General features: G+C 40.5%; 1 protein-coding gene across 8 annotated transcripts in view; it reads right to left on the reverse strand.

Moving 5' to 3' along the window:
- The window catches only part of AGAP1 (ArfGAP with GTPase domain, ankyrin repeat and PH domain 1), a 389,866-nt gene that overhangs the window by 226,890 nt on the left and 143,437 nt on the right, over positions 1 to 19,539 (reverse strand). For all 8 annotated transcript variants that reach the window (XM_054172086.1, XM_054172080.1, XM_054172073.1 and 5 more), the window contains 3 exons: positions 10,677 to 10,762; positions 6,054 to 6,195; positions 2,593 to 2,727 (listed from right to left, as the gene is read on the reverse strand). In XM_054172086.1, the coding sequence (XP_054028061.1) occupies positions 2,593 to 2,727; positions 6,054 to 6,195; positions 10,677 to 10,762 (363 nt within the window). The remainder of the gene's footprint in view (positions 1 to 2,592; positions 2,728 to 6,053; positions 6,196 to 10,676; positions 10,763 to 19,539) is intronic.

The following is a 19,539-nucleotide window of genomic DNA, read 5'->3' on the forward strand; positions in this document are numbered from 1 at the left end:
TAGCCACATGAAAAATGTACGGAAGTGAAGTGTCCATCAAACTAACAAGCCAGCAAAAACTGTGGGACCTTTGTAATAAACTCAAGTAACAGATCTACCAAAATAAAGGTTTGGAGTATCTAAACACCCAGCACTACCTACCCTGAAATATAATAGTGACTAAATCCTCTATCTAAACCTCAATACTTCAATACTGAAAGTGGTCTTAATAAGCCATCCCCAACATGACAGCCATATCCTAGCAAGTCAGCCTCCTGACTGCAGGATACATCACATCTTCATGCTGAAGTTTCCTTTTCATAGTAGAATCACAGAATTGTTTTGGTTGGAAAGGACCTTTAACATTGACAAGCCCAACTGTTAGCCCAGCACTGCGAAGTCCACCACTAAACCATGTCCCTCAGCACTACATCTGCACATGTTTAAATCTCTCTAGGGATGATGATCACCGCTTCCCTGGGCAGCTTGCTTGACAACTCTTTTGGTGAGGAGATTTTTCCTCAAGTCTAATCTAAAACTCCCCTGGCACAATCTTGGGCTGTCTGATCTTGTTCTATCACTTGTCACTAGGGAGAGGAGACTGACACTCACCTCTCTATACACCCTCCTGCCAGGTTAGAAATGTAGAAGTTTTCTCCAAATTTCTGTACTTTCAAAGGTTTGCATACAGACTATAAGAGCCCTCTGAAGAAGCCACTAGAAACATCATTATGCCTACACTGAACATGAACATCCTGGAGTGGCACAAACCAAGCATCATTTAATCCAGTGCTCCCTATTAACAACTTGCACTCCTCTTTCACACCTCCTCTTTTAATGGGGTCAAGAACTTGCTTTGTTTCCTATAAATAAACAGCAAAACTTATCAGGAACTGGATTTGGTCCCAGACATGTCTGACAACTGTAACACATTTGCACAGAAGCATCATTCCTAACCCTATTTGTTGGCAAATATTAAGTAGTTGGGTGACTGCCACCTAGGTAAAATAAAACCTTCATATTTCTTAAGTGCATGATCTGTGTCAATTATTTCTACTTGCTACTGAAATTTAGCAGACAGACAAATGAGTTTCCTAGAAGCTTACAAGTTTATCACACTAACTTTGTGCCAAGAGGTTCCTCTCAAAAGGTCCCTAAGAAAGAAAAAAACAGTAGATATATAAAGATCCACAAACATAACTAAATATATAACTAAAATCTAACTTTAGTGTATTTATTTTTCAGTACTAGTTAACAGCAATAAACAAAAAGTAGACAACTCCAGTTATCCTTTGAAACTAATATATAAAACAGAACATTCAGGCAGTGAAACCAGTACTTTCTTCAAGTAGTTCAAGCAAAAACAGTGAGCAAAGCACCGAGACAGAGCTTCAAATGCTTTTCTCTGAAATCCTAACAACGGGGTGGGCAAAACCATCCTTATTTGGAATTAAACCTAGTGCAGTGCACAGCAGTATTTTCAGTGTATGGTTTGGGGGTTTGGTTGGTTGGGTTTTTTCCCCAGTATTTAAAAATGTGAATGTTTTGGTGTGGTTCCCCCGCCCCCAACCCCCCCCCCCCCCCCCCCCCCCCCCCCCTTAAAAATCATAATGCTTTACTTGCTTTGTTTAATTTTCTCTGATAGGTACTAATATGACACTGTCTGAACCACAAATGGCATATATCTTTGCAATGAAGACTGGCAACATCCTCCCCCTGCCCTCCAACCCAGAGAACTAAGGAGCTCTGAGAAGCATTTTGACACAATTATGAAGGTTTTTAGACACAGAAGAACTGCTGCGATGAAAAGCTGGCACATCTAGCCACGAACAGCTATGGTTAGAAGACAGCAACGCCCCAAGACACATGGCTGAATTTCCACTAGAGGGCGCACAAAGCCCATCTCATACAGCACAGACCCAAGTTCAGCATCGTTTCTCCAGCCACGCAAATTCTTCCAAGGGGTAACTGTTCCAAAATAGTTCAGATAGTCAGAAAACACTGTTGTTGTTGAGATGGTACACAACGATCCCAAATACCTCCTACAAGGCAAACTGGAACACTGCTGATAATTTATTAAAGCACCCTTAAGCAGCCAGCTTCACTTCTAAACTCCTACACAAGACTGTCAATTTCTAACACTCCATGAATGCAGAGTTACTTCTCATGATTACCCCATTCCTATAATTTTTCTCAATTTATTCTCACTTTCTCAAATGTGAGAGACAATTTTCTACTACTTTGCACAAATATTCTCTCAGCATCTCCACAAGCAGTAAAACTGAAGAAAACTTAATTAAAATAAAGCAAGCACCAAAGGAAACTGAAAAAAAAAAACCCAAACCCAGAAGACTGCATAAAATAGCTTAAGACTTTTTAAGGCTAAAGGTTACAGAATACAAGTGTTTACATGTTGTGGTCAGTGTAAGAGTCCTCTACTTCACTCATGATGTAACAAATCAAATCCCTAAAAATGAGTGTTTTCTTTAACTAAACATTAAGGAACACTTGCAAACCAGGCAAGCTCTTGAACTATCAGACATCAGCTGTTATTCATAAAACCAGTGACAGTATTGTGTGATATGCTGGATGAAAAAAAATATTAATCTTTACCATCTTGGAAGACTCTCTCCACATTGAGTCCGTAAGTAGCACAGGTTTCATAGTAAGTGCATCTCTTCAGATCATTCGATAACTTCCTTGCTCTGGCATCATCTATGACACGTGGATTGCTGGAACTTATAGCATCTGCAGCAACAGAAGGGAGAACAAACCACACATCAAACACCATCTTACACTTAATGGTAGAAAATGCAAGCACAGACCTTGAGACAAATAAACAGGGATGCACATCACTCCAATTTTACCCTTCAGTGCTGAAATCAGAAGCACGCTGATTGATTCTAAAGAAAACAGGCAAAAACCTAAAACGCTTTTTGATTACCTTAAAAATATATTTAGCTCACTGACTGAAAAATAAACACAATCACATAAAAGAACATGAGCTTTGATGTAAAAGACACATAGAAAAACAAATGGTTGATGACTATAAACACATAAAATGATTTTCAGAACACCTATAAACACCAGCACTGGCTTACAGGTATCTTTCACCTGAAGAGTGTGAAGCACACAGTATGGCATGTTTGTAAGGACAGGAACATTTCTGGTAGAGAAATAATGGGATGGGAGTAGAATGGTACCAGGTATTATGGCAGGACTCAAAGTGTCAGATTTGCACACAAGGTATACTTTTCTTTAAAACAAAACAAAAAAAGGCTAGCCAACGCTTCGACAACGAGGGGAAGGAATAATCACGCTGGCAGACAAATAACAAAGCTGTACAGCACCTCGGTTTTCATTTTTCTAAAAATCTAGAGTCCAGCTCTTCCCTCATTTCCTCATGTGTGGGTTGTTTTTTTTTTTTTGGGTCCTTCCCATTTTTTTAGGCTAGTTCTCTGTGTTTTGCTCAGGCACAGAGAACCAAGCTGGGCCAGACACCAAGCACACTGCCAAACCCCAGCCCTGAACCCATGGCACAGATGATGCCTCAGTCAAGGCTAAATATGAAGTGGAGATTCTTCATATATTCATAGGCTTAATATATGCACAGGTTGACTTCTGAGGCACAGCCAAGCCTGGATCCAGGCCACTCACTGCAAATGATCAAACCTCAATGCAATGCACTCATTTGGTGCTGTATGAACATGTACCACAGGGCAAATAAAAATAAGTTTTCTAAACAAACAACGCTACTTTGTCTCTTTCTTCAGAAGCTGCTTTTCATGTGTGCTTTCTAAGTTCAATTTTCTAGAGCTTATCCACAGGAGCTGAAAAACACTTCATACCAGGAGGGAAATAAATAACAACCAAAAAAGAAGTTTCTTCATCACTGCTCTTGTAGTAAAGAACCCTAAGAAGTTAAGCTTATAAAGTGAAAATACTAAGAACATCTCTTAAAAAAGGAACTTCCCTTCTCTACAACTACCTGAAGGGAGGTTGTAGACAGGTGGGGGTTGGTCTCTTCTCCCAGGCAACCAGCACCAGAACAAGAGGACACAGTCTCAAGCTGCACAAGGGGAGATTTAGACTGGATGTTAGGAAGAAGTTCTTCATAGAAAGAGTGATTGGCCATTGGAATGGGCTGCCCAGGGAGGTGGTGGAGTCACCATCCCTGGAGGTGTTTAGGAGGAGACTTGATGGGGTACTTGGCACCATGGTTTAGTTGACTAGATGGTGTTGGATGGTGGGTTGACATGATCTCGAAGGTCTCTTCCAACCTGGTCTGGTCTATTCTATTCTATTCCCCTCCCCCCAGGAGTATCATGGCAATTGATTATCTGTGGTAAAAAAAATATATAGAGAGACAGCACTGCAACCTATTCTACAAACTTCTGCAGCTACTACCATGAAAGGCATCAATTTCAGAAAGCTTTCCTAAAAATCAGCTGCATTCTGTGGCAGCAAAACTATCTTCATCCTTAGGGGTTCAAAGCATCACCTCAGTGTGAGTGTGAAGTCAGGGACTACTGCAATGCCACATTTGAGGCATCCCAAATACATCTGAGATATTTGATAGTGATAACATCTCCGCTGATGTTACTAGTATCTTCGAATGAGATGTAGTAAGTGAAACCAGAGCTGTTATTTAGAAAGCCAAAGGCAGAAGTTATGTTTATGATCAGCAGAGGGCGCCGGAAACATTTAACAGGAAGGGAACGGCTAAGAACCCCGGGGCTTTGAAAGTTTGACACCTAAAGCAAGCAAATTCAGTACCACAGCCTGACCTGTACAACGAGGCAGAGGAGGGCATCTGGAAGTATCATGCAAATGCTAACGTTCTTGGGGAGTTCATTTCTAAAATACTGGTCAACACAAACAAGCTGGATGTCAAATACATTTTTAACAGATACATATTTCATTTCAATCCTTAGTTTTACAGTTAAAGCTTTTTATTTTCCCCCTTGATGCTGTCCCAGATGTCTCCAAATTAGCAGCATTTCCATCTCACACACAATTTTTAAAGTCCCTTTTGCATGAGTGCTGCAACACAAATGGAATTAAAAAAAAAAAAAATCAAATTCCTTTCTGGCAATAATGGGATGAGAATGAGATGAAAAACAATACTTCAATGTGGCAGAAGTGCAGACAGAAAAATACCTCAGGGAAACCCTTCCCCCCCTTCTTTTTTCAACTCCACTTTAAAGCTGACAGCATGGCCCTTCAGAACAGTTAATTTCTGCTTTTTGGCTGTAGTTTTTGCTATCCTAGGACTTTTCATGTACCTACTTCTCTTTTTATTTGTTATCATCTGTTTCCACCCCATAGCCTGATTGCAATTCCTCCATCCATGCTGGTCATACTTCCCCTGCCTTCACGTGGCAGTGTTGGTGGCACAGCAGGCAGAGAGGGAAAGCAAACTGCTCCCTGACCACAACGCTGCCAAAAGAGTAAGCCAAGAAAGCAGTGAAAAGCATCAACACCACCAAAAACAGGGGTGTACAGTTTCATGGAGCAAAAAGTGGCGTTTATAGTTGATCTAAAGAGTCGTCTCCCTGTAACGCCGCACAGGAGCACAGCTCAGGTCTGCTTCTTAACAGTGTGGAGGTTTTTGATCCCATCTACCTCTTAGGAAAGCCAGAGCATTAATCACTTCTAGACTGCTAAGCTAACGGAAACCAGTTTGAATTCAGAACTTCATTACACAACTGGCTCACCTGACCAAATTCAACAGGAGCATCTCCCTGCTGATCAAGAAAACCACTGTGATTTGCAGGCATTGAAAATATTTTTCTCAATATTCTTGTAAGCTGTCATTGCTGAAGTCCTAAACTCAGCTCTCCCCAGAATGCTACCAGAACATTCGTTCCCCATCTTAACTCAGTCCTCACAATGCTATTGCCCTGTGGCAAGCCATCTGAGGAAGCCCTAAACAGTCAGACCACCATGCCATTATTAACCAGTGGTTTAATCAGATGAGTAGCAATGCTGATGTGAGAGAGGGGACAGCACAGGATGTGGCTTTGTCAGATTTGAGCAGACAATATGGTTATGTAAATCAAGACTGCACTTACCCTGGGTTCCCACTAGTACCATTGGTATTTCACTAGTGTTCCGATAGTTAGCCATACGGCTGTAGTAGTGGTAAACAGTCTGGAAGCTAATTTCATCTTCCAAGCTGAAGACAAATATAACAGCATCCACCCACATGGCAAACTGTAGAACAAAAATGGAAAAGGCATTGTAAGACAAGTGAAGAGGAAGAAAGGTAAAAAGGTAAAAAAACCAACAAACAAAAACCATTCTTACCTTACTTGGAGGGAAATACACAGCACAGAAACTTAGTGACAATAACCAAGGCCTTGAAAGTGGCACACATTTCTAAAATGACTAATCTCACCACTCTGCAAGTGATGGGAATCTGGAATACATAAAGGTTTTTCCCCATGCTCAAAACTGCATCTCTTCTTCACTGGTACATTACAATACAAGCTCAGCTACTATCAGTGCTCGTTGGTTTTGATTCACAGAAAGAAAACATAGCAGCGTCAGATTTCTGCATTTGTGAATTATAAATGAAGAACACTTATCTCTAGGCACTTGAGTGCCCTACTTTGTATGTCATTTCCCCACCCTGTGCTTCACATACATGCATGCATGCTGGTGTTTCTGTTAATGCCAGGACACGTTGTGGTTGTGGCTTTACAAGCACTGCTAGCAATTCTCACATTTTGATCAACGTCCAAATACATTAATTTCAGATTTCCAGGTTTTTGCTGTACAGACATTCCTAATTGAGGAAACAGCACCAAGTGCCTTATGCAACTTTCCATGTGAAATCAAACTATTCTCTCTTGGCATCAATAATCTGCTAAAAGACATGCATATCAATGGGTCAAGCCAAGGTGCTGCTTAAGTGACCGTGCAAGTGAAGAAGTTTCAGCTCACAAGTGAAATACATTTGTTTAAACACATTTAGCACAACAGCCAATGTATGTAGGACAGAAAAAAAAAAAGAGACTGAAGTAAAGCTTACCTCACTGCCTTTATTTTTCCCTAAGTGACTCCATTCCTAACCAAATTTAGATCAATGGAAACAAGTTTCAGCCATCAGTATTTATGTTTTTCATTACTTCACTACTACAATATGCCAGGTATACTGGAGACACACTCAACAGCGAGCTGCAAGGAGGCTCCTTTGGGAAGCATTCTGCGGAGTTTTACAAGACCAGCCTAGCTTTGTAAGCACTTCCCTGCTACCAGCTCTTGCTGTTTTGTTTCTGCTCTTGCAGTATTTAAACAACTTCATGCACTAGCTTGTAGATTTACACGATCTCAGCTTTTAGAGTAAGGCATCCCAAGCTGGCATACGCATAGCTAAGGAAAAAAGAGCCCACGATATCAATCTGGAAAGCTCTTTATGTACTCAAGTTGCTAAGCTCACTAAATTTTCCTTTTTAGAAACAGGAGCTAGCCATACTTCTTGCCTATTTTTTATAGGGGAAATCAGATGAAAATCAGATGATAATTTAACTTGACGTGCATATTAATGGTTGTATTGTACTTGGAACTGAACACTACGTCATCTCTTAGAGTTATGGTGTAAAAATAGCCAAAAGTGTTTCAAGGTTTTCAAGACAATCAGAAAGACAATCTCCTAGATGATAACAAGAAGACTGCTTACTCACAGCATATTTACTGCCAGAATAAGGGCAACTACCATGCTATTAAATTTGAACCATTTAAACCAGAAGATCTAACTAAAGGAACCTGAGACACCATCATTACTGTGGACTCAGTTTTGGGCCCTATTATGAAATGGTTCTTGCTGACTGCATGCAGCAGCATTGAGATAAGGACTTCTCCTTACAGTTACAGTGTCCTAAAAACATCAGTTTGGAAGCTAACAGCCTCTCTAAATTGTCTTAATATTTCCTCAGTGTGTAGCAGTAGCCTTCTGATGAAGATTATTTTAAAATTCCAGAGGGTGGTTATTAAATGCAGCTCCTCCAGACACAAAATATTTTCAGCAATTTTTTATATTTAAATAAGTTTAAGCTTTGTGAATATGAGACCTGTGCTATCAAAAACCAAAGGCATTTCTAAAAATACACACAAAGCCTGGAAATTCAGGATGTCTTATTTACTCCACTGTGCAGCGAATGGCCTGATATAGTAAGAAAAGGTTGGCTGCTGATATGCAAATCCATCTCCAAACTGTGACTGAGCAGATCTGTTAGTTCAAGAGAAGCCCACACAAAACCAGGTCATAAAAATAGTTCTACATGAAAGACTAACAGTGTGGCTGCTCATTGTAGCTCAGTTGCTATGTTAGCCAGGTTTTACAATAGGATGGTATTACATTTGTTACAAATCACAGCAAGAGTAAAATCACACCTGGTGAGCAGGAGAAATGGTCAATATTCACGAGTTGAAGGAGCATCAGCTAAGGCAATTCATCCCCTACTCATTCTATAAAATTAGGCTTTTCGTTTGTTCTTTTTCCCCCTTTTTTATTATTTTAATCTTTAAAAAAAATCTTATCTTAAACAAGGAAGAGGTGGATCATAGATGCAGAAAGTAAGTTTTCAAATGAGTTAATTCTCCCTCCCTTCCTTCTTTCTCAGTGAACTGAGACCTGAACTGCAGCCTTTGCACTGCAGCAGGGAACCCTCCCTGACCTAGTGCCACTAAGCACCACAAAGACCACAGTTCAGCTCATAATTTACTCAGGTCACAATTCTATCCTAATTATCCACAAAAATATACTGGATTATTGCAAAAAGCACAACCTAAAGGCTAAAATAACCAACTCTTTCCATACTATGAGCAAATAATGGGAGGTAAATATTTTTCTTCAGACAGCATTCCATTTTCACTATACAGTTATACTCATGAACCCAGAAGTAAACTTTTTATTCCAGAATTAACAAGCAGATTAAAGATCTTTAACAGGCATGTGACTTGAAACCATACCCCAAAAATCCAAAGAGAATTTACATGTGAAAAGTCTTCTGAAAGGTGAACTAGCGCTAACACCTTAAATATTTCCATCCTTGTGATCTGCTGAAGAACAAATCTCAGCCACAATAATGATTAATAACCCAAATAAAGCTAGTATAGATCAAAAGCAAGACACTGTGTCCATTCATTAGTTAGCTCAAGTGAATTCTGCAAAGCCAATTCTTCAGGTAGAAAAATATTTAGATTGTTGTGTGTACCTTTTTATGTTTTTATATGCATGAATGTTCTCTAAGCATCAGGGCCTGAAAACCGTTGTGAACGTCAGCCAAATCACTCACAGCCTCACACAGAGCACTTCTTTTAGGCTCCTGCCTCACATGGCTGCAGATGTGTCAATGGTACTACTTATTCTCTTTTTCTTTTTACTTCCTTCCAGGATGTCTCTTTTGGTCTCCATTTCCTCCACCTCCTTTCTCTTGTCCTTTGTCCAGGCACCTTCCCCCATGCTCTACTCCTCCTGCAGCTCATGAGCAATAGTGGAGCATTGAAAGCCAAGCTGCTGCTGCTGGCACTGCTCCTGTTCAGCTGTTTGGCCATAGAACAGTTTCTGCTTCTTTTTTTTTTTTTTTTTTTTGGAAACTGATACACCACTTAACAGCCAAGCAAAGCAAGGCCAGCAGCACTGAATGTATCTGAGGAATCCCACTAGTGCCCAGGTAAGAACAGGTAGAGAGGAAACCAGGAGGATGCCTGAAGTAAAGGACACTGCCAGCAGCTAGGCTATCAGAGTCTGAGGTGATTGAAACATCACCTATGCAAGTGCTTCACTTCACATCACTCAAAACAGAGTAACAGACTTACAGCCACAAACCCACAAGTCTTCCCAAAGGCAAATCTTACGTGAGACAAGGAGGTAACACATGATATACCATCACCAAGTCAGATACCTGAGAACTTGATGGTGCTGTACTAGAACACACAAAGTTGTGTCTTAAACAGCACAGGGAGCAAAATGTGGATGCGATAGGGAATGCCAAGATTTGTACACAAGTATGTGTGTCACTGCACATAACTGTTTTGCATTTTAACAATTTAGAGAGCCTAACTCGGATTAAGTCTTAATAATATGGAATTTTGTGGGTAGTGGAAGCGTACTGATTAGGCATTTCATATGGGGCCTATCAGAAAGACAGGGACAATCTTTTTAGCAGGGTCTCTTGTGGCAGAGCATGGGGTGATTGTTTTGAACTAAAAGAGAGAAGATTTAGACTAGATCTAAAAAAAGCATTTTTTTATGATAAGGGTGGTGAAACACTGGCACACATTGCCCAGAAAGGTGGCAAATGCCCCATCCCTGGAAACACTAAAGGTTAGGTTGGGCAGGGCTCTGAGCAACCTCATCTAGTTGAAGATGTCCCTGCTCATTGCAGAGAATTGGACTGGATGGTCTTTAAATGTCCCTTCCAACACAAATCATTCTGTGATTCTATGAGCTAGTCATATATCTTTATCACACAACTTCATAATGCAATTTGAAATCCCAAATAACTTCTAAACACGGTATTTTTCACCTGAGGGTAGCATTCACTTTTTTTCCCAGCAGAAGGGTGAGCAGAACCCAGGAAAAAACAGAACAAAGACATTTCTCTTAAAGTTCTCTTAAAGAAAGGCTTTTATGAAAGAAAGGAAACAGTGGCATTAGTCTGGTACAGCTCTATATATGCAATGCTCACCTGTGCCTCTGGAGGGCCCCCTTCATCTCTAATCAGCAGCAGATAGCTCTGTCCATCAACTACTATCTCTTTCTTGAATCTCCCACCTGTCACACAAAGTAATTCATTACAGAACAGAAAAAGTGAAAAATACAAACTAGAAAAAGGCTTCGCTTGTGGAAACAAAGGTGTCCTGAAGCTCTGCCGCAAATTAATGAACTACTGTGAATGTAACTTCATGTATGCATGTGCAATATAAACACTTCAAATCGGACACTTTCACATGGGGAAAGCAAGCCAGCAACTGCATTACAAACAGTAGCTCCCACATTAGGTGTACTTGGTTTTGATATGCACAGTTAAAAGACAGTAGCCTTTGTTTTATGTAATGGTGAGAAATGTATCTCTACGAAAGGCAAACATGGGACAGTTGCCTATCATGTAATAGAACTACAATAAATTTACTGCATGAATTCTCATTTCCTCAAGAGAAGCCCAGATTTTACAGCACACATGTAATGTTATGAAAATGATGTTTCTATATCCACAAACCACAGTTAGCAGAAAATACTAGACACATGTTAGACAAAAAAAACACTACAATCATGCTTCCTCTGAACAGATGTACTAAACTAACACAGAATATTGTGCCACTTGCTAGCAGGATGAATTAAAGACCTATTTTAGATATCTAGATTAAAAAAGTAGAGTCACAGCCTCCAGCCACATTCTACCCCTGATCCTATTATTTCAGCAAGATGCAGAATATTAAGTGCTTGTGAAGACCAAAGAGATGGCACTGAACCCAAGAAACAAAACTGGGGCATGCAGCTGCCTCAGTACTTTCCCTCTTCACTTGCCTCATAGAGACTTCAAGTATGGCCCAAGGGCAGAATTGGGATTGCTTTCCTTTGGGGTTAAGCATATTTGGGGCATCTTGCTGTGTCTCATGACGGACTTCTGATAATGACAAATCACATTTAGGGCTTCTGGTGTGACCGAGCCTAAGCCAGGATTAGCAAACTTGGCCTGCCTAAGTAGTTAGGCTGCGTTTAGGCTCCCCTCCTGGAAGCAAACCCTGTCTTTATCTCCTCACCTAAACCACAAAGGCCCCGAGGCTTTTATGCTTACCATCACCCAACTGCCTCACATCTGAGCTTACCAGACAAAGATAATACATTTATCTACTAGCACACCCTAAGCTTCTTTCTTCACTCCTATTTTTTAACTGGAATTATTTCCAATTCGAAACCCATTTCCTAAGTACACTTACTTCAAAACCTGTCATACTATCAAAACCAATGCATTTAAATATGTGATGGGTGAGTGAACAATTCTGACTTTTTCTCCAAATGAGCTCTCTGTGCAAGTAAGTCAGCACATACAGGCTCGAACTGATCCTCAAAACATTTGCACAAAAATTGTTAGCCTTAGGGAGACAACAAACTGGCTTAGACCCACCATTCCCCAAGCCCAACCATTAGAGCAGCTTTCAAATCAAGATCATTCAACAGTTCAGCTATGTACACTATTTGAGCATGTTTAAACGTATTTCATGTTTAATAAAAGGCATAAACCCAGGTTTGTGTTTGTGGGTTTTTTCCTGTTGGGTTTGTGCTGCTTTTTCTGTTGTCGGGTTTTGGCTTCTTTGTTTTGCTTTCTTTTTCTCCCCCCCCCCTTTTTTTTTAAAATTTATTTATTACCCTACCCTATTATGAAGAATTCAGCAGTACCAAATATGCAACAATTAAAACTGCCACATTTCTGGTTGTTTAACTGCACAGGAGTAGAAAAGTTGTGTATAGGTTTTCATTATCTTGCTCACAAATTGGATTTCAATTTTTCCTTAGAAGATTGAGTGTCAGATAAATATGTCATTAGTGCACTCAAAAAGAATAATCAAAACCACCCATTAAACTTCTCAAGGAAACTAGTCTCAGCTCTTCTCAGCAACTGAATTTCTATTAACTAGATCATTATTTCCATACATTGTCTATTAATTGTATACGCTTCACAACAAACTGTTAAATAAGATGAAGTACTTAATACACAGCCCTCCAGAGGGGCCCTTCAAAGCTGTAAGTAACAATGGAAGCGCAGTACAGACGTGATGGAAGAGTGAAAGTTCTGTGTAATTGCCATTTCCTATTTCCTTTTTTTTTTTTTAAACACTGAAAGTTCACACAGCTAATTATAAAATACCATGAACAGACCACATTTAAGAGCCAACTCATTACTCCCTCTTGCCAAGAGGACGCCTTTCAAGTCTCACTGTATCTTCAGTTCTCAGAGGCATAAAGGAGGTACAGACAAGGTGAAACAAAAAGCTTAAGTAAAGAACTGAGAAAAGAAAAAGGAAAATAAATCCTTGAGTGTAGTATTAAAATGAACATATACACAGATGACAAATGTGAGCAGTAAGAGATGTATTCTTGAGAGCCACTTCATAGTCGCTAATGATTTTGTTCATGAGAGCAGGTTTGAGATATGTACCATATTTAACAAAAAACTACAAAGTTATTCAACAGCTCTCTTCCTGTATGAATCCACACTCACCAGCTTGTACATCTGCTTCTTGCCTTCCCCCAAAACACTGTCTGTGGAGTTCAGGACAACAATAATGGATTTTCATCTGCATCATTCAATTCAAATCCTGACATGCTGTATGGCTTCACCACGGTCTGTCACCCTGGAAGAGCCCTGCTACACTCAACCAGCACACAGTCAACTCAAATCTATTCAAGTGGCTTCTTCACCCTTAAAAGCTGAGCGTGCTCATTATCTAGACTATGCACTGGCTCCTGGCACATCCTCATGCATCATTTATTGTTGTTTGGGTTTAGGTATATCTGTGATAGTTTAAATCTAATAACCCCCTGAAAAGAACGCCCCGCATGTCCAATCTGCACTAAGCATTTCAAATCAAATCTGAAGATCCAGAAATATAACAGCAGAATCTTGCTCATCCTCAAAGCAAGAATTACTTTATGCAAATCTGAGATCAAAGCAGGATGCAGGCCTATTAACTTATGTTTCTACACCATTAAAGGGCCCTTACCACGATCACATAATGAATTTAGGTACTACACAGGATAGAGATTGAGAAGACCTATCTCAGTATCAAGAATTTACACAAACAAAAGCATAAATGATGAAGAACATACAGACTTCTGCCAGGGTATGAAGCCAAGGCTATGTGGTTATCCTGCAGATATCTGTGGTCATAAGATTAATGCAACCAACAGACTGATTCTGCCTTTGACTTGATGAGCCCCGACATGACCCATCTCCAGCTCATGCAAGTAAGAGCAGCGCCAGGACAGTGATTTTGAGATGGTTTGGCTTGGCAAGCACTAGGGGTTTTTGTTGTTGTTGTTGTTGTTGTTTTTTAAAATGTATCTTTAGAGTTTGTAAACACAAAGTCAATGGGAAAGAATTATTAGAGAAATCAGCCAGTTTGAATATTAAACTACCACAACCTGTCAAATAAGTCAATAAGCCTCCCATCACTACAAAGTACCAATGTATTTTTCTAAGTATCGTATATATGATGGAGCCACAAGAGATCAAGTAAGCTGATGACAGGGAAAACAAAGAAATGACTTTTCTCATTTTAAAAAGTGCTCAAAACCCACAGCACTATTCCCAAAGGGGATAACTAGCTCTGTCCCACTCCCATCAGTGTTATCACACATGTAGCTTTTTAATGAGGGAATTGCTCAATTCCCATATGTACCTGCCAAAGGAGGTCACTGAGAGAAAGACTGGCAGCCTGGCCCTCAGCTCTAGAGGAGAGAAGGATTGCTCCTGCTATATCCTAATGGGCATATCAAAGCACAAAGATGCTCGAGTGCAAGGCATGCAATCAGCAGCTGAACTACGTTTCACAAGTATAAAAGACATGGCAGTGAATACCTAAGTAACCCTCTATAGCCAGATGGATGGAGATGGAAACTATTTTCAGGAAATGTCACAGCAATTTGATAAAAACAAATCACTGAAACTGCATGGGGAAGTATAATTTGGGAGGATTTCACTATGTGGTTTATTTCATTCCTCCAAAACTCTGTATCTGTAAACCACTGCATTATTCCCAGCTTTCCAGGACAAGGTGATGATCAAGTCACACATACCTATTTTCAGGCACATACAGAAAGTCTGATGAGGCAGCCAACGCTGCTCCTCTGTATGAGCCACACACAATACCCACCAGAAGATACTGAACAGCGCTTCTGATGCAACCCATAAAACTGTCTGGTTTCTTACGTGCATTAGACCAGCTCGCTACTATAAAATGCTCCAGATAAAAATACAGCTTTGATCAAATATAAAGCCAAATATATTCTGTGCATCTGTGACTTAAAGCCCTGACTCAAGACCCAGCACAAGTCAGAATATGACGCTGAGGGAATCAACAAAAGCTTTCTAATCTCATTTCTATGCACGCCATTCCACAAAGGTTAGTGCTTTCAATCAGCAGGAGTAAGAAGCTGCCTTTCGGTAAAAACTGATACTCATTTTAAACACTATACGTATTTGTCATCAAAGGTGGGCTATACTGCAAAAAAAAATTACACAGGGAATTCCATGGATGAAGCTTTTCATCCATCTCTGAAAACCTGGCCACCGCTTCCTTGGCCTGATAGCTGTTTCACTGCGTAATTGCTCACCCAAGCAACCGCTGATTTTCATACTGTATCCCCAGGCTCGGCTGCACTCGCCAGGCTCTTTATTCAAGAAAATTGCCACGGGGATGAAGTTATTTGGCCATATGAGAAAGATAAATTCAGGGGGCTGGCCACATGACAAACCCAGCTGAATGTCTACTATAACTATGGGGGCAGGGCAGGCAGGAGTGGGCAGCAGAGACAGAAGATAAGAGCGAAGCAGCCGTAAAAGCCTGTATTTTATATTCCCAGTGACATGTGTATTTTGACAACAGTAGTCAGTTGTCTCATGAACACAGATTTTTAATTATGTCCCCCCCCCCTCCACCCCGAAGATAGGAAAAACCGTGCCAAGAACCTGGCTTCTCTTCACAGAAATGAGTTCTAAAGTCAGTCATTCCCTCTGTCTACATATGCATCATTTCAGGACCAAACACACAAAAAAAATCTTTCAAGACAAAAAAAAAAAAAAAAAAGATATGCTCACAGAATCTTCTTCAGCTGAGCAGAAGCACCAATGAATAACTGCAACAGCCCAGTAAACCAACACCAGTGTTGCAGCACCATGATATCCAAAGTTTCTGTTTAAATAAACTATGCCTTCAAAAATGTGTTTTCTCAGTGTTTGCCACCAAAGCACACTATCACACAACAAAGGTAAATTTTCACCATGCCAGGTTGTGCTCAGTGCTTGATGTCAGCTCATATCAATATTAGCAGCAGAGAAGCCATCACAAACTATCGCTCAGCCACACATAAGGTTAGCTTCTGGGTATTTCCTTAATGTGAATGTTGTGCTAGACAATACTTCAGAACTCAAATATGGGCAAGCGGGGTTGCACACATAACCACAGAAGTGCAAAGACAGGGAAACTCCACGCTCACACCAGACTATAGCCACAAGCAGGTAACTGCACCTACTTCTCAGCAACATATTTCGGTTAAAAAAACACCCCAACAAAACAAAACCCAACAACACAACCCGGTTTGAGCCTTTCAAACCCTACCATCTGCTTCTCTCAATAAGTAGGCTTATGATGTATTTTCAGGAAATCATGGATTGAACCATGGACTAGTGTCAAGTCTCTTCCCTCAGGTAACAAAGGCCTCAAGTTGCACCAGGGCAGGTTTTGACTGACATTAGGAAAGATTTATTCACCAAAAGCGTTAAGACTGGAACAGGCTGCCCAGGAAAGTGGTGGGATCACCATCCCTCCAGAGATTTAAAAGATGTAGAAATGTGGTGCTCAGGGACATGATTTAGTGGTAGACTTGGCAGTGCTGCGTTAATGGTCGGACTAGATGATCATTAGAGTCTTTTCCAGGCTAAATGATTCTATGATTCTACAACTGGGCTATCTGAGTTCTCCCTGAAGCATCAAGTGATACTTAAAGCAAGGTATACACACAGGCACAAAACAGGTATGATGTAATAATATTACATCATACAGATAATCTTATCATTACGCAAAAACTGCCTAAAAGAAGCACTCATATCATCTTGTCATTTCATGAAAATGAGGTTTAGAGACCTTGTCTGCTTGAATCTTAGTAGCACCCATAATGCTGTTTTACAACTTCATTTTAAGATACAATTCATCAACATATTCACAGCACTTCTACAGAAGGCCAGATATGAGGACTCCACAAAACCCAGTGGTGACTGGAACAGAGGTCAGCTGCATTTTAAGATTTCAAGTCTTCAGGAAGCTAGAGATTACACTTAAAGTATTAGCTACTCAAGTTGCATAGAAACAGAGACTGTAATTAATGTAATTTAATATGGTTAGATAGTAACAGAACAGCAACAGACACAGTCTCCAGCTAGGCAGGGGGAAGTTTAGGCTTGATCTTAGAAAGAAGTTCTTCACAGAAAGAGAGATTGCCCATTGGAATGGGCTGCCCAGAGACGTGGTGGTGTCAGTGTCCCTGGAGATGTTTAAGAAGTACTTAGTGCCATGGTCTAGTTGATTAGTTAGGGTTGGACTTGATGATCTTGGAGGTCTCTTCCAACCTGGTTGGTTCTGTGATTCTGTGAAATTGGAGAGGTTTGGACTTTATCTTGATGATGAAGAGGCAGTTACTTTGAAGGATAATTTTTAAAAGGTCCATGGCATCTTTTGCAAGTGGCAGAAAATTTAACAGATGTAGTAGTGCAGTCCTGAACTGCCCAACTGAGAATGCGAATTAAGCAAATAAAAACAGGATGGCAATCTGCTGCCACCAATTCTTGGCTCAGCATTAGCCAACTAGAATGAAACACCCAGCAGTCGCTTCCATTAATGTTAAACATTTGACAACGTCCAAAGAAAACACCACCACCAAAAAAAAAAATTCCTATGATTCTGCACAGGCTAATCTGGAAAGGGCATTTATTTGAGCCAACCACACATTATCAGACACATATACAGGTATTGGACATTTTGGTTCAGGGAAAACTTCCACAGCAGATTCTCTGTTGGAAGAACTTGGTAAAAGGCAATGGAGAAGCCAGCAGTACAGTAGAGAAGCTGGGCCGGCCATGCAATGTTGTATTTTCAGACACAAAAAAACCCAATGGATTAACCACCAAGGTAAAGAGTTTAAAAAGTGCTAGCCTCTGGGCAATTAATTTTCCTTCAATACACGGAGACAGGAGTTGGGAGAGGTGCAGTGTACTTTATATTTTCACTATAAAGCTTCTGACAATTACTGGCATACTGCTTGTAAGCCAATTAGAGAAGCCCTGTCTTAATTACTGTAATGAGTGCAGAAGTAGAGGTAAGTTACACTTGATACTCATCAAACGACTCATCTTAAAAAGAGTATAATTCCAGTGCAAGTTTCTGCAGGAGTTGCAAGTCTCCTTTTATTAATAACCTGGAAGATGGAAGTAACAGGCTACTTAATTTCTAGGTAACAACACAGAAGGGATTGCAATTATATTCAAAAATTGTGTTGTAATTCAGCATGACCATAGCAAGTTAGAAAAACAGAGTGGAAAAAACAAAAGCAGCAGCAGAACAGGGACAAATTAATAAGTCCTCCAGCTAAGCAGGACCAACCAGGTGCAGAAGAAAAATGGGGTAGGATGGCAAACCACTGGCACAGGCTCAAGCTGCGCCAGAGGAAGTTTAGGCTCAAGGTGAGGAGAAAGTTCTTCACGGAGAGAGTTGTTAGCTACTGGAATGGGCTACCCAGGGAGGTGGTGGAATCACCGTCCCTGAAGGTGTTCAAGAGGGGACTGGACATGGCACTTGGTGCCATGGTTTAGTAGTCATGAGGTCTTGGGTGACAGGTTGGACTTGACGATCTTTGAGATCTCTTCCAACCTTGTTGATTCTATTCTATTCTACTCACTGCAGTGGTGAATTCCTGTGGGGTGCAGACAAGCACACAGCTCACTCCAGCCCTTCCATGGCCAGCAGCTCACAAGGGCTCAGCCAGAACTCCCTGTATCACTCTGGGCAGTGCATTACATGGAAGGTAAGGACTGAATTAAGAGAGATCACAAGCACGTGCAAATGAAATACCTATTTTTAAAAACTGCCTAGAAAACACACAGTAAGAGCAGTAAGCATACACATTGTGGTTATTTAGCAGATTAGAAGAGATGTGAGATCAGGCTTCTTGTCAAAAAAATAATCTGTGAATCTCATTTTAAAGCAAGGGAAAGACCTTTACCATTTTTTTAGTTCCTATTTCATTATGATCCCAGGTAAATAGCCAAAGGTATCCAGCCGAAGTATACAGGCCAGGAAGATCAGCAAACTGGAATTCTGGAGAGCGCACACCGCCAACGCGCATTTCGAAACAGTCTGCTGGGAGCATCCCTGTGTCCCAGGTTATCCAGTTTATCACACAATCAGTATCTGATTAGCTGTCTTAGAAACTAGATAATCCGTACTGGTTTAGGGACTACTCCTTGATTTCCATCTTCAGTAGTAGCCCTACAGGTATGTCTCTCTCTCCAAAATGGCTTTATAAGTGTGGTTACAGTTTATGCTGAAGTCTACGACAGCACAGAAATAGCACCACAGTACCACACAGACCTTGACATTTAGTGTTACAGACAGAAGCATTCATATTTAAAGCAGCACACTGATTTTTAGCATATACATCAGAATTACATCTGTCACGTCACACCTGCGTGTAAAGAATCTATAGCTGTCTTTCCTCCTAGGACACCACATCAATTTATATTTGATTTTTAAATACAATAAATAGGTTTAATATTT

The sequence above is a fragment of the Dryobates pubescens genome, chromosome 2, assembly GCF_014839835.1.
Source record: "Dryobates pubescens isolate bDryPub1 chromosome 2, bDryPub1.pri, whole genome shotgun sequence".
In the NCBI taxonomy this organism is placed as follows: domain Eukaryota; kingdom Metazoa; phylum Chordata; class Aves; order Piciformes; family Picidae; genus Dryobates; species Dryobates pubescens.